The sequence below is a fragment of the Protomyctophum bolini genome (genome assembly GCF_963924005.1).
Source record: "Protomyctophum bolini genome assembly, chromosome: 21".
NCBI lineage: Eukaryota > Metazoa > Chordata > Actinopteri > Myctophiformes > Myctophidae > Protomyctophum > Protomyctophum bolini.
Window position 1 is genome coordinate 16,936,036 of NC_137882.1, and position 23,330 is coordinate 16,959,365.

General features: G+C 42.2%; 1 protein-coding gene across 7 annotated transcripts in view; it reads right to left on the reverse strand.

The window, feature by feature from the left end:
• abi1a (abl-interactor 1a) overlaps nucleotides 1-23,330 on the reverse strand; it is a 66,685-nt gene that overhangs the window by 25,268 nt on the left and 18,087 nt on the right. For all 7 annotated transcript variants that reach the window (XM_080794121.1, XM_080794120.1, XM_080794117.1 and 4 more), the window contains exon 3: nucleotides 3,879-4,055. In XM_080794121.1, coding sequence (XP_080650247.1) covers nucleotides 3,879-4,055 — 177 coding nt within the window. The remainder of the gene's footprint in view (nucleotides 1-3,878; nucleotides 4,056-23,330) is intronic.

Below are 23,330 nucleotides of genomic sequence, written 5' to 3' on the forward strand. Positions count from 1 at the left end.
GGATTAGTAAAGTAAGCCTATAATTCCTTTTTTGGAACCGATGCAGGAAGAAGCAATGCCAAGAGAGACAATTTGCAATGTTGCATCATTTCAAAGATCTTTTGGCCGCCCTGCAGTCGCTGAATGCAGCCCCCAACTCGAGAGCATTGATTCTGGTCAGTAAGCAAAGCATGGCTGTACAATGTACAGTATATATTCTATACAGCCCAGGCTGCTGACAGCCCACAGCATATGAATTCATATGGAGTATTGATTGTTTAATATTGATCATCTCGGGGTAGTGACACACACTATGGAAGAGAGAAAGTGAGTGATGTGTGTGCGTGCAGCATGCATGCGTACTGTGCATGAACAGAAAGTGGGACGTATGGAATGAGCTATATTAGCCATTGTACGGTATCTTCTCATAAATGTGTAATTTATTACTACAATATTGGCAGGTCAAAATCCACATGGGACTCGCACAAAGAATTGCATTCATATAACGGATAATTATTTTAACAGAGATTAACAGAAGTTCATCATTTAATACACTTACATGACAGTAGTAACCTACTTACAACATGTCCTGTTTATTTACTCTACTGAAAGTGAATCTATATCCGTACGAACCTTTGTACTCGGTTCCATGTATGTGGGTCAGGCTACATGGAAATTATGTAACAATCAATAGCCAATTATTATCTTTGAAAAATTGGAAACATATCTGTGCAAACTACTACTGCATGTGGCACTTGGCAGTGTAAGAATCATCCATAAAAAACTATATTTGGAGAAAAACACAGAGATAAACTAGACACTAGACTTTTAGTAATTTGGTAATATCGGATCATTTGAAATAAAACCTATATAGCTCATAGTATGAGGCTATGAGGCTAATCAGACATGGGAGAAGACCGAGGCGGCTGTTCATAGCTACTGTGGAGTCAGTACTGCTGTATGGGGCTGAGATATGGACCCTCACAGTAAAACAGGAAAAGCCCTGGATGGAGTCTACACAAGAATGCTACGAATGGCACTAGGTGTCTCATGGATGGACCGCATCAGCAATGTGGACCTCTATGGGGACCTACCAAAGGTCACGGACAAAGTCAGAGAGAGAAGGATGAGGCTGGCAGGGCACTGCGTCAGGCACCCAGAACTTGAGGCAAGTACATTGACCCCATGGGAGCCAACCCAGGAAAAGCCAGGAGGGGAAAGAAGCGTACCAGCTATGTAGACGTGCTGCGCTGCGACAGCTTGGCTGACAACACTGCAGAGCTCAGGTACCTGATGTGGATAGGAAATTGTGGAGGGCAGCGATCCAGGAATCCCGAGTTGGTGTTGGTACACTCTTGCAGCAACTAACTACTAGTATGAGGCTCATGACATGCGCTATACAGGTTTTACTCCAGCCTCATCAATGCCTATCAGCTCACTGTCTGACAGCAGTGATTGATTGGCTGATTGATGAGGCTAGCGGAAGCCACCAGGGCGGCTGCCGATGGAAATCACTAAATACCTCCGGCAGTCAGGCTGTGATGTCATTAGCGCCACTCGTCTTGACGAGCTCTGACCCCTAAAGCAAAGCACCAATGGCAGGAGAGAAGATATTGGCTGTGGCACCACACTTTATTTATGGGAGTTTATCCATTCTAGGGTGCAAGTAACAGTTAATCGAGAAATTGGATTTAATCCATTCTTAATTATTCTTGGGCCTTTTTTCTGTCTCTGCCCCGTTTTACCTAGTTTTATATTTTTGACCCTTAGTTTAGTGTAGAAGCCCTCCTTACTGTTTTGTATGTCTATTTATTATTATCACAATTGTTGTAGTTATTATTTGGCATTATTGGGTATTGGTTTGATGGGTTATTATGTATTTGAATCACAGTTTGGACACCAAGGGCACGCCTCCCCAGACCTAATTGATTGAGAGCATATGGAGGCCTGGGTGATTGGGGAGCGGCATGCACCTGGTGGACAAACCAGTTTTTACCAGACAGACAGCACAGAAGAGACAAATGCCAGAAGGAGCTGTTTGTAATGTACCATCACTGCACTTTAAAGGAAAGTAAATACAAACCAAAAATGACATTGAACCTGTGGACAATCAGTTTCTTTGATCTGCGTGCATCCATAGTCCCTAGGTGCATCAGTGGGTTTGTTGGCTACGGTAGAAATGTTTGGAACCAACAAAGAGCCACAACATTTAGCCTTAGTTAAACGTTTGACTTCCTATGCTGTTATTGCTTTTAAATCCTGTAGCTGCAGCATTTCAGATTTGCAAGAATGTAAAGTGTGTTATAAATTATTGTTGTCGTTATTAGTAGTAGTATTAATTCATTATAAAAAGATGATTGATAATCAATCATCTCAAGAACACCATTAAAAACTGAATGGAACATGCCGTCCATTTGAAGTTCAACGGTGGCACCATGTTATATTTGCTTCCTCGAGCTTGGTAGTAAAATAATTGATTAATTATCTACACCTTTTTTGGGCATGTATTTTATAGGCAAAGAACTTTGAATTGGTGACAATAGCCGACCTACAACCTAACCCTTTCCCGACACATTGTAGATCTGCTATTTTCAATATTAATATATTACATTGTTGTGCGACAAACTAGCAAATGACACATGAGAGCTTGTTGGATGCATTGATATATGAAAAAAAAAAAAAACATTCTCATAAAGAAACAACATTACATAATCGATAGTTGCACTCTAATCCATTTCATGAAAATCTGTATTGTTGTAAAAGGCCCATTTTCTTCTCCGACTCTAATGGTCTCTGGATTAAACAATAAACCCAAGTGGAATCAGTCCTTTAACCGAGCGGGATGTCTGAGAGCCTCACCTCGACACCGATGAGAAACGTGAGAAAGTGATTATGAGGTTGGCCTGGTCTAAAGTGCTTTTTAGAATGTCTCGTAAATTAATCACCGCTCTCACCCCCTTTCACCTCGTTCCAAGAATAGACGGGTTTTTTGAAAAGCCAACATGATGTAATCAGTTCCTCTCGGGCCGCTCCAACTAACCCCCCCCCCCCCCCACACACACACACACACTTCCTGAAGGCTAACAGAGATGCATAGTGTAGAAGATAAAAGACCCACTGCAGGAGGGAGAGTCGGAGATGGAAAGATAGAGAATGTAACAGAAAGGCAAAAAAAAAGAGACAGAGTGAGCGAGAGTGCGAGAGTGCCTGAATCAGGAGAACTCGGCTTCAGAGACCATGCAGGAAGAACGGAAGAGGTTGTAAACACAGTGTAACAGCTAGCGAACAAAGGAACAGCTGCTAAGAAGACTCACTAAATAGAATTAAGGAAACCTACAGGAAATGAAAGAGTGAGTTAAAGAAAAGAAAATGCAGCCATTCATGCATTCTAAAGTTACGGTTTCACCATTTGGTCCACCCTCATGTACCGTTATCTGCCCTTTTCATATCATACCAGGATGTCCCACCCTAGGAAAATCATCAAGTCCCCCGCCAAAACACATTTTAGTCGACTACATAAACTGTAGATTTAGTCGGCTAAAACTAGACCTAAACTACAACTTTTCAGATGACTAAAACCAAACTGTATTCAAAAGACATAAAAAACGACATAAACGTTTTATACGATATATTAATAATAATTTATTTAACGGAAGAAGCTGAAGAGGAGTAGTGCTGTTGTTTTTTCCTTTTTTCCACCTTTTTTGGGGTTGTTTTGTTATCTTTGTGTGAGTAATTGTCTTGTAATGATTCATTGTTTTTTTTGTACATTTGTATCTGTATTGTATTGTTGCATTTGTGTGAAAAAAGAAAAATCAATAAAATACATATTTGGGAAAAAAAGAAAACGACATAAAAATGTGCCGTCCGAGGAAGAATCCACAGTGGCGTGCGCTCACCTTCACCCCGTGGCCCACGTCGTCCAGCACCGTGTAGTCCAAGGGCTTCCGGATGTAGCGGACCGGCCGCTCCATGTTGGCCGGCGCGATGATCTTGTGGGTCCTCGCCGTGTTCTTGTTGGTGGTCAGAATGCCGATCTCCCTCCGGGCCACCTTCTCTTTATGGATGTCCACCGTCTGTTAGGGGACAAAGGCGTGAACACAGAATACAATTAATGTCACAATATAGGAACTCATCGTTTATTGTCGTGAAAAGAAACTCGATTAGAAACGTTAAGTTGACGTTTAATTGTCGCACAAATTATCCACCGTCTGTATAAGTCAGTGGTTTTCAGCTTTTTTTCATAAGGTCCATTATTTATTCAGCATTTGCACCACGGACCACCATTTGATGAGATCTAGCCTCGAATCTTTTTTTAGAATTAGACTTAGCGATGACTATGAGTCTCAGACTCATTCTGAGCTTGTAGATTTGCTACTTTTGAATTTGAATCCTGAAAAGTAACAGCTTTGGACACGAGAGACGATATCCTCAGAAGAACATTAATAGGATGCCTACAATGATGGAGGCACCAAATTCTGAATATGTACTAATAAACATGATGCCCATAAACAGAGACAGAGTGTCTAACGCAATTTCATTCCAAACTACTCCTTCTACAGCCCCAGGACCAGATGGGGATGAATGATTATTTCACTTTTAAAGAGTAGAGGGCTTTGCTAATTGAAATGTTCCACGGTAAGAAAACAATCCACCAAACACCATGTCTAAACTAAAGATTAAGATGTGTGTGCGTGCATGCGTGCGTGAGATGAGAGAAAACGTTCTTTGCCAACTATTGATTCCAAATCCTATATTAATACATCAGTGCCAAAGCAGAGGCGTAGCAGAAACCACACGGGTCAAAACCGTTATTGACATCTCTCCAATCCTTACCAGCGAGGAAACAAACAGCACACCACTGACAAACTGTCTGTCTGTAGGTGGTACGGTTGTTCATGCTCCTACTAGAGACCCCTTGGTTGTACGGCTGTACAGCCTGTAAATAAGCTGGAGTCAGGCTGAATCACTAGCCATGCCCATTAAAAAAAGGGCGATGGATAATGAAGTAAAACTAAATGAAGATTCAGACTGTATCAGGTTACAACAGTGGTGTTAAGATCTGAAAACCTTTGCTTGTACTTTGTCTTTTTGTTCCTGCCTTGATCTCCTTAAAAAAAACTCCCAGTGTCCCACGATCTCGCTCAACAGTAACATGCCATCATACAGTCTAAGTGTATACATACAGGGTGCACATTTCTAAAGTTACAATTGAATTACTTTTAAAAGACACTTGTAATACCAATTTGGCCAACTTGTCAAATGTTAAGTTAGAAAGGGGCAAACAATGTAAAAGTATCCGGTTTACGTAAGCTCACAACGCCTCACAGTGCGAGGCATTGTGAGCTTGTAGATCGGCTATTTTCACAATATTTATCTGTGGAACCATGTCAAACTAAATGCAATGCCTACCATTCCTACATTCCAAGTGCTTGTCGTGGTGGGGGGTCCCCAGTTCAAATACGATTTTTTTTTTTGGGGGGGGGGGGGGGTCGCTCACTGAAAAGTTCGGGGACCGTTTGGGAGAGAGAGCAGCTGCTCTTCCTCTGAGAGATGAAAGACAGTAAAAAGGATGCTCTCTCCCTCTCTCGTGAAGGGGAGAAAAGAGGCGGCGAGCACTGCAGCGGTGCCAACAGAGGATTCCATTCATGCCACAGTGCTCTGCTCCTCATGCTGGAGCTACTCTGAATCTCACTCATCCAGAAGTCGATGGGGAAGCGACAAGGGTCAACTATAGCGTGGCGCTGGAAACAGTCATTTACATTAAAAAAAGAGCAAAAAAAAACGACAAAGTTCAAAGCGCATCGCTTCCTTCGTGCTGCCTTTTCGAGATTGTAAATATGCTACTTTTAATGCTTTTGTTTGACGCTGTATAGTAAGATCAAGTAGAACAATCATTTACAAAACAAAAGTTAATATGGAGATGAGAGGTTTCTGCCCGACAGCAATGATATGCTCCCTGTGAGCGTGAGGACCGGTATTAGAATCAGACCCCCGTCGTCTTGTCTTGCATTTCTCTCCTCTCATTTCTCTCCTCTCTCTGTCCTTGGTCTCCCGTCTCTCTGCACTGCAGTGCTATCAGAAATAAACTCTAAAAATTAAAAAATAATAAACTACAGAAAGATATCAGGCAACACTGCAGCATAACTGCTCCCTCTGAGGCAGTACAGCAAGAAGCAATTGCATTGTTCCATTGATTCATTCATGATGTGTTTAGGACAGGTCTGCCACGATTACACATTTAAGTTGACGATTATTTGCAAATAATTGTGATTAACGATTATTATAATTTTTTCATTGAACATTGAAATGTTACAATTTGTATTTCTGTTTGCCTTTTGACAGAAAGATACCAAAAATACACAGGGATGACATATTTGAATTCTATGACCACACCTCATGCGTCATGATTCTCTTCTTCTTTGACACCCTACAATACAACAATGTTTCATTCTTTTTGATGTTTCTCTTAAAACATGGCAGCATATTGCCGACCCAACCACATTCCAAATGTTTTGAGACAAACATCACATAATAAAGGGACTACATGTAGTATAACAGCTATGGATTTAAACTAATTGCCAAACACAAAATGACTGCTGGCTCCCACTTCCACTGAAGGTCTGGGGCTCAGTCATTTGTTAATTAGATTCTGACTGAGGTTCTGCCATGACCTCACCTCACCCCACAGTGAACCCAACACAGCAACTTCTCTGATTGTAATCCAAGCGCGCACACGCACAGCTTGTATATTGCGGAGTTATTGTATAGTATTGTACTGTATGTCTTCACCCATTTTGACCTGAGATGAGATTCTAAAAATGTTGACAGTTTTTCGATTTTTCAAAAATAGCAGACCTACAAGCTCGTAGCGCGCCACTCTATGAGCTTGTAGATCTACTATTTTTCAATAGCTAAAGCATAACATAATGCTAACACCAAAAGGGGTTCCCGCCCAAAATGGGTTAAATATGTCTTGATGAATTGAATACACAGGACCACAATGGAAACAAGCCCTTAGGACAATCTTTTATTGTATAACTGTACTGTGAATCAATCAATATTCCACACTATACGCGGTCAGGCAGACAATACATAGTTATCCCATTTAGGACGGGAACCCGTTTTGGAGTTTTACTTTTTACCTTTCAAGACGGTAACCCCTTCTGGAGTAGTTGTGGCTATGTACACTGTACAGTATATATTATATAACAATTAGAAACAATTATTTGATATAAAATATTTGAAGTTTTTCAGAAAACTTGAATCCTTGTTTTCGGCCTCAGGTCACTCTGAATCAAATACTTATATCAATGTGCTTAATATTAACAAATAATATAACATCATATTATCTCAAATTATCTTTCCTGTCTGGAAGCCTTTTACAGGCAATGAATTTTGTATTCAAGTTCAGATAGAAATTGCGCTAATGAAACAATGACTATATCCAACCAAAGCAAGAATGAGCTACTGCAGCTAAATTTGGAAACTGCCTGCCTCTGTCAGACTGGTAACATATAGTCCTTATCGAAGAACAGTGTGTGCAACTGTGCACAGTGTGCACATAAAAAAGGCACAAACAACAAGAGGGGAAGTGAGAGTGTGTGTCTGTGTGAGTTAATTAAAATTAAAATAAAACGCAGTAACACTACTGACCTTAAAGTTAAAGGTTTCCCTTTAGCAAACCAGGACGTTTACTAAAAACAAGTTTAAATGGAGCCAGCAGACCATTTGAGACCATACAGAAAGGCTGAAGATGAAAAAAATACACTGCTGGCACACCTAAACCAAACACCAGTCTCAGACCTGGCTAACGTAATTGCACGTCTCTCGCATGGTCACCCTAACCCCGGACAGAGTGTGCAATTCCACCGGCTGAGCTGGCTGTCAAACTGGCACTTAAGGTGTTTAGTTGATCCCGGGCCCGTCTTCTCTGCTGAGACTCTGTCAATCATGCGGAAGTATGCCTTCACCTTTTAAAATGTTTTTATGACACACAATTTGTTGACCACTTCATATACTTCGTTGACAGGGGTCCCCCAGCGGTCCTTTTCCCCCCGCTTCAACAAATCTCTTCGCCGAAAACAGCATATCTACAGGATCCAACGTGTCACACAATGCGACAAACTGTGTGTTGATCTACAGTTTCTACACACTACAGTAACATTTTCACAGAATGATTGCCCCTTATGATATGCCCACTAGGGTTCATGTGGTTAAGAAGCCATACAATTTGCATGCATGACATTTTTGTCCTTCCCGATTACCAATAACTTATCGGTCGATAGTATAAGTACCGATCCAATATCAGTGTGTCATTTAAACAAATCTAGGACAGTGGTTTATCAAAGTGAGGCCGAGGGACTATCTGGGTTCCTTGAGGGGGGTTCTAAATGGAGTCTGGACCCTTAGGCCTACAGCAGGGATATTCATCCCCCCCCTTTTTTTTGTGAGAATAATAGGGCTAATAAAAGTTACAGGTATGGTGTGTGCGATATTAATTGTGAGATTACCATAATGACGGTAATCATTAAAGGACCACTTTTCAACCTATCTTCATATAATAGGTCCGTCCAGCTGATGGTCGTTAATGTCAAAGCAATGCCGTTTATGCACTGTCAAATAGGTCTAGGCCTACATCTATTCTAAGGTGGCATATACCTGTATATACATTAAAAAAATACATAAATCTTCGTGTTTGAGCACAAAAAGCATTTTGAGAACCCACAAATTTCCACAAATGGAACAAAAAAGGACCCCTGGGGTCCTTGAAATTTTACTTTGAGAACCACTGATCAAGGAATAAATCAAAAGTCCAAGTTAGTAAAATAATGCACAGTAAGAGTATAAAATAGGCGTGCAACATCAACTGAAGCATTCAACATATGACTGTAAATTAAATATCATGTGTTATTACATGGCTTGTTTGAATGCTTGATTCTGATTGGTCAATCGCTGAATTCAGCTGTGAGTTATGTGTTGATAATGACCGCTCCGCTGTATAACAGACCTCTGCCTAATCAAACCCTCTGAGCACCAGCTGCGCGGCTGCACCCCGTTTGATTTACTGCCGTTTCCAACATGACAGCCATGTAAACACACACACACTAGTGACACACAATGTCATTTACAGCTAAACATTGCTTTAAAAAAAAATTGAGCGAGAAATAGACGAAGCAGTACCCGAAAATGGATTCGATTTGATCAACTCACTTCCTAATTTCCCTGCAGCTGGCCAGACGCAGCCAGCATGAACTTATGGAATACTTTTTTTGTTGTGTTTTGAGTCAATGTATTAATTTATGTTAGCTAGCCATGTAATAAGCGGGATAATATCTGGCTAGGTGGTCATTGTGGGGAGATAATTCACAGACAGGGAGTTTAACCTTCGCCTCAGTGGTTAAACTCCCTGTCGGTGAATTATCTGCAGACAATGACCACCTAGCCAGATATTATCCCTTACATAAATGACGTGGGATCGGCACCGAAACCAGCCATTTTAGGCAGTATAGGCTGCTTTTCCAATACTGGCATCGGTATCGGAACAACTCTACACGTGACTAATAGAAGCATTTCAAAACGGCGAGCAGATTCACATCTGCTCCTCAAACCCCTGGCATCCAGATGTTTTGAGGCATCCAGATGTGTGAGGCCTGTGGGTCGGTCCTTTTCCCAGAACTTAAAACGTTCTGGCTGTGCCGCTTGGTTCCCTCTGACAGCTAGGCTTTTGGGATTTAAGTGTCTGTTCATCTTCTCTCTGGATCATCTTCTCTGGTTGTAAACGCTGCACTCGACCCCCCTCCCTTTCCTTCCTGCTGAATCCTTGAATTGACTTTTTTTTACCTTCCTTCCTCTCTCTGCTATCTTTCACTGCCAGCATAATAATGTCCCAGACATACAGTAGATTATTTGCCATTCAGCAAAAACAAAACTATGACCTCGGTCACACTTTGAAAGGTCGTTAAGCCTCTGTCTATCATCCAGTTTTCTGGACTGGACAGAACATAATTCTGATCTAACATCATTCTGATTCAGTGGAATGACTCACTTGTGATGCGAGTGAGTCAGTAGATTGGTTGCCAATGTGCCGTAAGACATGAAAAATAGAATGTTGGGTTGTTAGTGGCAACTGGTATTAAATTAAACATATTCCTCCAACTTTAAAAAAAAATTGGGTGGGGGATTATGAAATTATTGGATACACAGACATGATTTATCCTGGCATACGGCAAGAAATCGGATGTATACGGAACAGGGTCGTTCCCATTGCAACAACCTCAAGGACCCTACTGTCCTTCTCCGCAATGATTACACTAACTGTTGCCCAAGGCAAGAGGAGAGTCAGAGAGAGTCTGATTCACACTAACTAGTGCCCGAGGCCGGAGCAGAGTCAGAGAGCAATCAGAGCATGAGGGGAAAGGTTGACTTGAGTCACACATTGACTCATTCTGCACAACATCACAGTCAGGTTATAAACCAGTCTCAGTCAAGCGGGGTAACTGGTCAATCAAAGGGCCTGCAGTGGAGTTTGGGAAGCTTGCGAAACAAAAAAATATAAATAAACGCAAACGTATTCAGACTTCAGCGTGGGCAGTCAGTCACAGGAGAGGGGGCAGTCAGTCACAGGAGAGGGGGCAGACGCTTTCACTTCAGCATGTGTCAGAAAGGAGAAACAAAACATGGCCGCTTCAGCACTTTGGCTGCGCGTGCACGGCACGCAATACATACAGAACTGAAGGCATAGCAGGGTTGGGCTGGGTAATCTGCTACACAACATGCATGCATGTGAATACTGCTACTTGAACACACCCTTTGTATGTGTGTGTGTGTGTGTGTGTGTGTGTGTGTGTGTGTGCGCGCGCGCAGGCAGGCGAGACACATGTGCCAATGGTTAATGATAGATCTAAGCCACACATGATTATATTTGGACAGAGAGAGGCCATGCCCAGATGTTTCAGCAAACTGGCACTCAGTCGCTCTCTTCCCGTTGTGTTCTCCTACGCAAAATGTGAAATGAAATGCAACAGAGCATAATTAGGATAAGCTCATCCTTACAGTGGCAGCCCAGGAAGAAGGACGTCCTTGGTGTGTGTGTGTGTGTGTGTGTGTGTGTGTGTGTGTGTGTGTGTGTGTGTGTGCACGCGCAGGGGGGGAAATAACCATGAGCAGTGATGGGAAGTAACTAAGCACATTTATACTTGGTACAATTTGGAGTTTTGTACTTTACTTGACCAATTCCAATTTCCATATGACTTGTATGTCATCAAAGACAGAACTGAGCAGTTGAGACGTATAGTCCATACTAAATATCCATAATGTATAAATCATAGATAATGGTTCAGGACAGCTAGGCTTTTTCGGGGAGGGGTCAGAATAAATTATGGACTTAGACTGTTCGTCTCAACTTACTGACGAGGACGTGTTAAAGGTCTGTGTGTGTTTGATTTATTTATTTATTGCCAGGAGAAGATCACGGTGCGTCTTGCCTCCTCTCAGGCCGTTATCGTTAGCACATCTGAAAAGATTCATCCGTGGAAAGGGGGAAAAAGGCCTATTAAAGCCAGTCCAGGAACCCACTAAGTGGGAGCCCTTTTTTTCCTCTTTCTCAGGATCAGTCAGTGTGAAACAGAAGAGTGTTTCTGGGCTTTCTCTCAGCCAACCAAAGCCAACATGGCAGGTCGAGAAGAAGAAGAGCCCCGCAGGGAGTTCTCTTGGCACTGCAGCAGACATCGCTGAGGCGAGCCACCCTCAAAAACCTACCGGATTCTTCTGGTAAAAGTCTAACGGCCCTCCCTGCAGCACGATGGCAATGGACGAGGAGGAGGACAACACCTGCCAAGTGGCAACTATTTATTTGAAGTGTGAAGACGTGGGACAGTCTGCCTGTCATTACATAATCGGAAAAGTACAGCACTTGCGTAAAAAAAAGATTCACACACGGAGCTTACACAATCTAAAAGACAAGTAATGTTTTACTTGTCTCGGGTGTTGCGCTCTGAAAATAGATCTACAAGCTCACAACATGTGGCGCTGCGTTGCATGTGGGCTTGTAGATCAGCTATTTTCAGCAAGTGAAAAAAAAAAACAGTCATTACGACGGCATCAAGGCACCGCCAAAATATATTTTTATCGACAAAATCAACTGTAGATTTAGTAGACTAAAACTAGATTCAAACTCAAACTAAATGGAATTGTATTCAACAGACTACTATGACTAAAACTAAAATCAAAATTTGCTGTCAAAATCAACACTGGCCAGACATCCAACTATTGGCCCCTGGCCAGGACAGCAGTCATGCTACATAAAGACTTACGTTCTTAAATGAATTTATACACAGCATTACATGTATAGTGAGTTAACACCATACACTGACTGCACTTCCTGTTCGGAAGGAACACAATCAAGCTTTCCACAACACAGCAGGGCTGTGAGGTCATTCAGTGAATTCTAGACACTGGGCTCATAAATAGACCCATTACATTACAGAACATATTTCCTTCTTCTTGCTTCATTTTTTTTCTCCTCTCCTCTTTTTGCATGGGAGGAAACATTACGTCAAATCTTTAACAGGAGGTTGTTCATCGACACACTTTAAAAAAACATTGTACAACACGAACAAGACCTCCTCGCAGTCCCCAAACCGGGGGTTGATCCCCAAATTTCCAGTCCAGATGATTAGCTTAATGTGCAACATTGATTGCTAACTCAACAATAAACAAACCATCATACAGTATAAGTGCCATTGTATCTTTACATTTAAAAACTAACAATTTAATGACTTTTAAGACCTTTTCAATACCAAAATGGCCAAATTGTTAAATAGTATGTAAGAAAGAAAACATGTGGAAAACAGCCAATCTACAAGCTCAAATGTAATGTTCGTAAGTGCTTGTCAGGGTGGCAGGGTCCCCAGTTCAAATACGATTATATTTTTTTGGGGGGGTCACGACCTGAAAGTTTGGGAACACTTTGGTTAGAGAGCACCGTCAATCCTGCCATCACCATCATTCCACCGTGAGGCAGAGGGACAGATGACTGGACATAATTGCAAGGGGTTGTTAAGTTGGAAAGAATGCACTGGTAATGACCATGACATTTTGCTGTGGGACATGAGTGGACAGAGGTCTGGGTTGGGTTGGGGTGTGAGCAGATCTGAGGAAGTGACCACAGAGCCAAAGACGGAAGCTGATGATTAATTAAAAAAAACAAGAATGGACTCAGTCATAACTGGCAACTGCCAGGTGCAACAAGCTCTTGTAGTGCCCGTTTTGTTCATTTCCGACGTTCCTTTGTTGGTTCACTCCAGTGTTGTTTTTGGCAGAAAATGTCTATTTTAGTTTTAGTCATAATCTCTTAGTTTTAGTCACATTTTAGTCACCTGGAATGTATTAGTGTTAGTCTAGTTTTAGTCGACTAAATGTCATACGACGCGTTGTGAGCTTGTAGATCTGCTATTTTCAGCATGCAACCAAGTGTAAAATGACTCGTCTTTTACTTATACTGGATCTCTTGTCCACTAGTCCCTTCCTAACATTTTAGTCTAGTTTTTATCTGTTGACGAAATTGTCAACATATTTAGTCTTAGTCGATGAACATTTTTCGTCTTGGTTTAAAGGCCTATTCATAGTCTGGATTTTAGGTGGTGAGGTGACCACCGCTCCGGTGGTGAGGTGACCACCGGAGCTGAAATAACGTTGAGCGGTGGTGAGTAAAAACAGAGAGAAGGGCTGGAGCGGTGGCGGTGGTTTGCTCTTCACCGCGGCTCGTGATGTCATGTTGTAGTTCGGTGGTCACCCCACCACCGTAAATCCAGACTATGTATGAGCCTTTAGTCGACGAAAACACTGGTTCACTCACTGTCTTTTGTTATGGTTGTCCTATAGCTCCAGTTACAGTAGGTCAAGCTTCTGTTTTCACTCGCTCCGCATTGAGGCATTCAGAGTAGGGGTTTTTATGGCACTCAAACTGTCATTGGCTTAGGAGGCAGCCAATCATGACTAGGCCGCTAGTAAGGTCGCTAGGAGGCAGCCAATCATGACTAATGTCGTCTTTAGGGTAGTCAGGTGCAAATGTAGTCCAGGTTCTTTTCAAGCATCTGGCAATTAGTTTTTTAAATTTAAATAACATCAGACAGAGCATGGTCATTTAAACCCCTCTTATTTATGCAGCAAAGCAACCTTTTTGCTGAGCAGGCGCTGGCTCCTTTGCCATGCTGCTGCCACACATTCATTACAATTATGCACAGGAAATGCACAGCCCACAAGCCCACAGTGAGCTGGTGTTAGCCGCACAGGGTACAACCGTACAACAATAGCACACAGAGGGTTGGGATCCGGAACCGAAACCCGAATCCAGCATTGAGGAACCAGGAATCGGTTCCATCATCACATTTTGGAAAGCGTTTCTGTCAGGCCTGGGTATGTGGGCCAATACGTCTGCTATGTACTTGCAATACCAGCGGTTCAATGACAACTCAGTGTGTACAAACGGAGTGGGCCGTTACAGGTTCATTTGGTTCCATGTGTACACTCTAAGAGTTACAGACCTGCAATAGTCCAGTTGGTACTGTTGAGGAATCGGACCGTTAAAGGCAGAATCGTTCGTATGGTTCAGATTCACTTTATCGTCACTTAGTTGCACTGGTTAGGTATCAAATACATGTGAATAATAACTAAATACATGTGAAGCTCCAATACGACAAAAACAACAAAAAACTATACAAACGGGGCAAGAATATCATTCGATGAAGGTGCAAAGTAAAGTATAGAAGGTTTTTGTCACATTTGACTGTTATATTATAATGAATTGCATTTACATACATTTCTATGCCTTACATGCATACTCAAATCGCTTATAATGGTTTGTTCATTCACTCATACATTGGGAGGTGAAGCGGCAAACAGTCGACGCCAGCGTCCTCACTTCCCACATTCACACACCAGTGGTAGGAAGCTAGCACCAACCGACACATGGAGGCAATGTAAGGGTTCAGTGGCTTGCCAGAGAACACTTCGACATGTGGACAGGAAGAGCACGGGATCGAACTGGAAACCTCACGGTTCCTATCTGGTGTCTCAACTAGCAACTCTACCCCTGAGCCGCCACCCGGTTGAGAGAGCCTTGTTGCACAAGTGCACATCGGCAGTAATAGCTGCCTTTCTCTGTGACAAATTCACCTCTCCAGTCCAGCCTGCAGGCTACTAGCTGGCTGCTGTGGTGGTGGTGGAGTGGACCACACAAGGTTCTGGCCTGTGGCCACACAGACAGACCTGTCAGTACCCCACTGACTGACTTGAGAAGCAATATGCAAAGCTGGGAGTTGGAAATGCAAAAGGCCAAGCTCTAGATGAAAATAAACACTGGCTCATTTCATACCGTGCATGCGCACGCACGCACGCATGCGCACGCACGCACGCCACAGACCACCATGCTGACTGAAACAGGAGGGACAGAAAGAAACAGAGGCGAGCTCTGGGATCAGCAGGAAACGCCATGCACGCTCACAAACAGGCACGCGCGCACGCACATCTTGTATGGCTTCATTTCCTGTTTGGAGGGATGCCATTGCTCCTTGGTGGGAGGTCAAAAAGCCAACAATGCAGCATACAGAAAGACAGACAGACATCATGCACATCCCACAACCAGTGTGGTGTGACGGTGTCCCCTCCAGACTCATCGTATATCCCAGCCCACATATACACACTACTACTGGACCAGTATACTTTAATGCATAACAATAACCCTATACACCTGACCCGATATATAATAGTGAAATTGACGTGATCAGAGGAAAATCAAATTAATCAAACCATTAAGAAGGTTGATTCTAAAAAATGCATTCTAAATCCTAAAGAAATTCTGATTGCAACTTATGTTGCTATAACCGTTGCTGTTGGACAGAGCAGTAAGTTTAAGTAAGAGTTCTGGAGCTTTCAACCGGACAGACGGAAGTTAAAATCTAAAATGACACATTCAGAGGTTTTCCCGGTTTTAATAGGTTAAGTATCTAAAAATGAGCTCACACCTTGAAAAGAAAAACACTACAATTTAGGCATTTAGCAGATGCTCTTAATCCAGAGCGATTTACAGTAAGCAAGAACACCACATGTAATCAAATACATAGAAATAGAAATCAAGGATCATAAGTAAGCTAAGATCTGTCTTAACAGTAGAAGTACACTATAAACAAATCGATTTTTAATGACACAATATTAAAATCGAATGGCAAAGTTCAGAATAGATTTTTTTTTATTTCATGACAATTCATGACAGAAAGAATGACTGCATTGAAGTGTATATGATTGAACTTTTCATGGTCTAAATTGTTTAGAATTATTTTAACATAGTATAATAAAATAATAAAAAAGCAATAAATCGCAATATCGAATCTAGCTATGGATATGGTATCGGGAGGTAAGTGAATCGTCCCACCCCTACCTGGAGGTAAGTGAATCGTCCCACCCCTACCTGCAAGGTTGTCGAGGCTATAGGGAAAGTGCTAGGGCAAGACTACAAATTGGCAAATAGCCTCAAACATAATGCAGAATGTGTTTGAACCCCCCTCCCCCAGTCTTCTAATGTAACATCGGTATTGGTTCCTGGGAGCCAAAGGGAGCGGTTTACAGCTAGTTGTCAGCGTGTCAGCTGGTTTCTGTATCCAGTCGGCCATTGTTGCTATACTTCATCACACTGATGTGTGCGGTCACTGGGTTCAACAAGCTGGCTTGGCAGTTGGCACACTCACAGTGTACAACCAACTATAGCAGGGGTCTTCAACAGGGGGTCCGGGACCCCTAGAGGCTGCTGAGAGTTACTAAAGTAAACCACTTGAATCCTAGCATCGATCTGAGGAGAACTGTAGCCAGAAATAGCAGATCTAAGCTCAGCGGTGTTATGAGCTTGTAGATTGTCTTTTTGGCAAAATGTTTTTTGCGTTCATTTATGAAGAAAGTTAGAATGGAGATAGGAGTTTTAACTTTTATATATATATACACTGTGCACAGTGTTGTCAAGTTGTTGACAATACTTTTAAAATGAATGGGAAGGTTGTGTGGTGAGGACCTACTGTAAAAGATGGTAAAAGTAGTAGATCTAGAAGTTCAAACATGTCGATTTGCACCACATTACAAGCTTGTAGATCTGCTACGTTTGTCTGACTGACGCTGTAGTAAGTAGGGCATTCATTTAAGTAAAGACGTTAGAATATGGAGATAAGATGTTTCTGCCCGAAAGCAACAGTATCTAGTATCGTATAACAACTAGTATCATCTAAAAACCTAACATTATAATCTCCTTGTAAACATAATAAAATCAGTAAAAAAAAAAACATGCCACAGGATGCATTTTTTCCTGTTACAGTTTCATTTCTGATTTCATTTTGCAGTATTTTAAAGCGGTCTATTGTCTTAAAGTCCAGGCCAAATGTTTTTGCTGACTGGAGTTTCCATCAATTGTTTCCTGTGAGTGACTCACTCACAGCTTCCCCTTAGCCTTGACTGACACATTGTCATAAGACACAGATGTGGATACATTTGGTCACTTGCAATTGCCTAGAATAGTGGTTATCCAAGTGCAGTCCATGGGGAGTCGTATCCATATATGTTGGTTTATAAGCTTGTTGCGATTGGAACATTTTCGATATATACATTATTATTTTTACACAAATCTCCTCTTCTGGGGGTCTCTGGCACAAAACATGTTCAGGGTCTGCTGCCAAATACATCAATTTGGTGGTCCTTGACATGAAAACGATGAGAAACAAGGGGCCAAAGACACTATCTTGACCGTCACATACAGTAGTACTGTATAAGAGTGCTTTTCTTGTTACTAGCTGTGTGTGTGTGTGTGTGTGTGTGTGTGTGTGTGTGTGTGTGTGTGTGTATTCACCGGTCTCTCTCTGCATGTAAAGTCAAGATGCAAGTTCTCTCTCTCTCTCTTTCTCTCTCTGCACCACAGAGAGGGGTTCTCAATGTGGGGGCACTTTTTCTTCCGCCGGCCAGACAAAGCTCTCCCTGTTCCACAGCTTGTTAGCAGCCACTTCACACACAGTGCAAGGTGGAAGCCCCTAGCACGTCTCTGCTATTCTCTCCGTAGCCACAGTCCTCAGTGTGGCCACATTTTGTGTGGGAGAGAAATAAGCAACCAGGTGTGGGAAAACAATCCCAAAAAGAATCAATACATAGGCACCACATGAGCACTTTACACCTATATGCTGTATACGTCGGCTATTTGAAAATAGCCGATCTACACGCGCAGTCGCGCACACAAGGCTCCCTGACACAAAATATTTTCAGATGGGGGGGGGGGGTTATAGACAAATACATAGCAATTTGGGGGTCCATGCCATGAAAATCTTTGATAACTGCTGGTTTAAATAATAACAATTTAAAACAAAATGTGGAAGCAAACCAAAATAAGCAACTACAGTTTAGAAACAAGCCCCCAAAAAAACCACAAACCAAGCAACTACTATAGAAAAAGAAGCCCAAAGTCAAATAAAGTAGACATAGCAGCACTGGCTGGATATACCACAGAGAGAGGGGGAGAGAGAGAGAGAGAGAGAGAGAGAGAGAGAGAGAGAAACCGGGCTACTGGATGTGAGAAAACCACCACCTGTACATTACAAACAGCCATACTGCGCCGAGAACCTCGACAAGCAGTGAATACCAATGACATTCAAATCCACGTCCGCCCCACCCGCCACACCATTTCTTTCTGAATTCATCACTAAATCAAATCACTTGTGAAAAGAATGATTGCAAATTGCATAATTATTATTATGACCACATCTGCTATTCGCACACACGCACACACACGCACAATGTATTTTATTTGTCATATCTGCCCTGTGCAATTTGTGATTACGAAGCCTAAATGTTCAATGAAAAAAACTAACAATTAAAATGTATTATAATATATTTGTGTGACAATTCATCGTCAACTTAAACATTTGTAATAATTGTGACAGCCCTACACACAGTACATACAGTACACACAGCCCCCCACGAACGCATCCAGAAATGAACAGTCCACTCCCTCCCTCCCATGTCCAGAGCACAGGATGTGTTGCATTACGGGGCCATCTGACAGGAGGGGGGGGGGTGTAGTGATTCCATTCCAGTCACACAGATATACCACTCCGTATAGCCACACCCTAACCAGCAGCGCCGCGGCGCTAACCCCAGCTAGCTGCATCGGCAGCAGAACCAACGTCAACTGCTCTGACGCCACAGCTATTGGCCTGCATGGCTGCTCTCTCCACACAGCTGCCAGCTGTGACACGCTAATGTGTGTGTGTGTGTGAGAGAGAGAGTTGGATCATCCGTTTGCCTGAGTGAGTTGCACTTGGTTGGTGCGCCGCATCGTGCACCTAAAATAGGCATTCTATAAGCCGCAACGTTGTGAGGAGGTTGTAGAACGGCTATGTCCAGCGCGCGGCGACACTGGCACGGGATTAAGTCGTTTACATGACTCTGGCAGTGGTGTAAAAAGTACTCAATTTAGAACTACTTCGTTACAAGTAAAAGTACGGAATTGAAAATGTACTTGAAAATAGCCGATCTACAAGCTGTGAGTTTGTAGATTGGCCATTTTCAAATGGACGAAATGTATAGGGTTGAAGTGATTAATGTATGTTTTCTAATCAAAATTTTAAACGTCAAAGTAACTAAAGTTTTCAAATAATTGTAGTGAAGTAAAAACCAGTAAGACGCGCAAACGCAGCTCGTACATATTTGGGTTTTTTTAAGATTTATTTTTAAGTTATTCTTTTTTTAAGTTAAGTTATTTTTAAGTTAAAATTTTAACTTAGCCATAACCATATAAGGAGTCCCCAAAGCAGCTATACGTCCAAATATGGAGTGTGTTGAATCAATCACAAACAAATCACTCAGCTCCATATATGGGCACAAAGGGGGGACACACGGACACACACACACACACACACACACACACACACAGACAGACAGACAGACAGACAGACAGACATGATCTGCTAGGTCTCATAGTAAGTGCTCACTGCGTTCGCAATAAAAATGTTGGCTCCGAGATGTAGTGGAGTAGAAGTAAAAGTACAAATACCTCAATTTACTTAAGTACAGTACTTAGGTAAAAACACTGTCCACCACTGGACTCTGGGGATGGATGGATGGATGGATGGGCTCTGTTATTTTGCAGATTTCAAAAGTTGCAGATCTACAGGCTTTTTCGAGCTTGTGAATCTGCTATAGTACTGTTGATGCTTTCTTGTGACACCGTAGTTAGTATGATCAAGTATGGCGTTAATTTATGAAGAAAACACAGTTAGAATGGATATATATATATATATATAATTTTTTGTTAATCTATCCCTAAATTAATAATAATAAAAAAATTATCATTTCCCAATTAACAAACACGATACTGAAAGAACAACGGAAAAACACTGCAGGCAATGCAGTTTCCTCTGCATTTCCTATTCAGCTGAAAAGGGAAGCCGCTACGCCGACCTCTGGGACTACTACTAATCTCCCATCCAGAGCGGTGCGTGCATGTGTGTGTGCGTGCGGGGGGGGGGGGGGGGGGGTTCAGGGGCGAGCCTGATAATGATCCTGCTCCCAACAGGACGGTGGAGGGCCATAAAACACCCACAAGCCCGGGAGTTCATAACCATCCCTCTCAATTATTAACACAGACAGCCATGCTTTGTTATGGCCGACCCTCTGTCGCCCATCTTGTCTATTATATATTACTACTACTACTACACAGTGAAATATTGTATCGACAACTAATTTACAACATAGTAAAATATTATATCTACAACTACTACACAGTAATAACCCGAGGGGAGCCTGACTGACTGATTAAACAATTTAGCATTTCCACACACACCCCTAGGTGTTCTTTAGGTCCGATTTTAACGATTCTGGCTCCTTAACGATCAAATTCCTTTAACTGTTAACTTTAACAATTCCTAGGGGGTTCCAAATGGACCCTTCCCTTACAGGTCTCAAGGTCTGTAACCAAATAGATCTGTTGCATTAGTACACTCAGTTATGGTGGTCCTTGAAATTAAAACGTTTGAGAATCACTGACTGGTATTGTAAATAGATGTAACAGACTGTGATAGAAGCGGTTCAGGAAACGGTTCCAAATGTGATGGAAGTTGGAACCGATTCCGGTTTGTCAATGTTGATTCTAGCCTGGAAACCAGACGAATCTGCACACAGGAAAATAATTAATCTCTGGTGAGATTGGTCTGGCACGCCTCAATTTGAATTACATTTCACTCACCCCAGAGTTGTGGGTGACCAATCAGAGCCTACTATTCAAAGTGAGACTTTTTTGCTGTGACGTTGGAATCTGTTTGTAAACCTCCTCTTGGAAATAAAGCTTCCACAACAAAGTCATCTACGGCTACGCAGAGATATTAGTCTGGCCATGCGAGGCTATCTTGGATCCGGTTCCTACAGTTCTTCAGATTCCGGATCACAACCCTAATCCTGAGTGTAACAGAAAAGTTAACACTCGCAGGTCCATTTTCACACCCTCAACGGTCTGATCTGCAATATAGTTTACTACCGAGAAAATAACCTACAGGAGGGAATGGTCCCTGCTAGTGCTGCCAACGAATATTTCATATTCAAATGAATATTAAAATAATCAAATATTTTAAATTAAGATTCACATTTAATAAATAACAATAAAATTGCGGTGTGACTTCTGGCGAGACAAATTAGGCTATTAAGATAATTATGAATCATTCATTTAATCTCGCAAGACTCAAGACAGCGCAGTTCTCAGCACCAACCGCGGATCATATAGATTTCACAGCATATTAGGCTGCAATATTCATATGCATTCGACATTCAAAATCATTAGAAATTTGTGTGTTTTAAAGGAATATTCTAATATAATTTTTGGCCAATTCTGGGGGCACTAGTCCCTGCTGGTTACCCACGCAATGCATCGCCAGCAGACAAAACCCTTCACATCTCCCCAGTGGGTCAGAGAGAGAGAGAGAGGGGGCGAGACAAGCAGTGCTAAACAGAGACAGATCCGCTTGTTCTAATCTGGCATGAGACGATATCAAAGAGGCAATGTTCCAATCTTCATGTGGCCGTGATTGGTATGATTACACATACGGGAAAAATAGTTTCAAGTTCCAACTTACACGAGAATTCCGTTCTGCACGGACAGTCTTCTCACATTTTCTTGGACCACCAATGGAGGCAAGAGCAATCCAGTTCTTTATTGAACTAACCTGGTCGTTATGCAGTCATCTACCACATCACCATGGTGACCGAAAGTACACAGTGAATGGAATGACACACACACACACACACACACACACACACACACACACACACACACACACACACACACACACACACACACACACACCTCGGAATGCATTGTAGGGAGAAATTGTCAAGCAGTGCAAACGTCCATTATACTGTAAAGTAAGCCTGGTCTTTTTTTTTATAATACACTGCACTGGCTTTGCTGACAAAAAGTTGCCGTCTGTGTCCGTCTGCCTTTCAGAGGATCGTCTGGACTGGAGCATGGTTGTCATGGATACGGAGGCAAACAGGTCGTGGCCGCAGGGGTGAGCAATAGGTACATATCGGCTGGATGTTGTCCGTCAGAATATATTGACTCTCAGCAACTCTCTCTCTCTCTCTCTCTCTCGCTGTGATTTCACTTCTGCTTTCGCTGACCTTTCCAATAAAGCATTAAAGCATTTTAGATTTTAGCTATAAATCAACATGTGCTTTTCAGAAAACCATGGGAATATTAGAAGAATCTGAAGAAAAGGAAAAAAAAGTGTTGAATAATTTAGCTTTTTTTTTTTTTTAAACACAAAACTTCTCTTCTAGAGGAACAGAACATTTTCAGACATGGGTCCACGGCAAAAATGTATACATCGTGATTTTGGGTGTCCTTGTGGCACGAAAAAGTTTGAGAACTATTGATTTAGAAGAATCGGCCTCAGGTCTTAATGGGTTAAAGTTTTAACAACTATAGCCCTCCATCTTCTATTTTCTCACGCTTTCAGTGCCAATTCTACGGATTGCCCTCTCTCTCCCTCAACTTTATCCTCACTCTTTTTCTCACTCTCCATGTAGCCCAACCCTCCACGATTTCAGCCTGAAATCATGACCTTGGGTTTATCTTCAAAACATTTCAAGCATTCTTTACACAACAGAAACACAGTGAGTGAGCAGCAGACTTGGGGAAGAACAAAAAGCCTCAACCAAAGCTCAAAGAACTACTCTTCTCTGGCCGTTTGACACAAACCAACAGTCTATTAGTTCATAATCCCAGCTGTCATCAACAAGCGCCCCCTACATGGTACCAACTAAGACCCGAC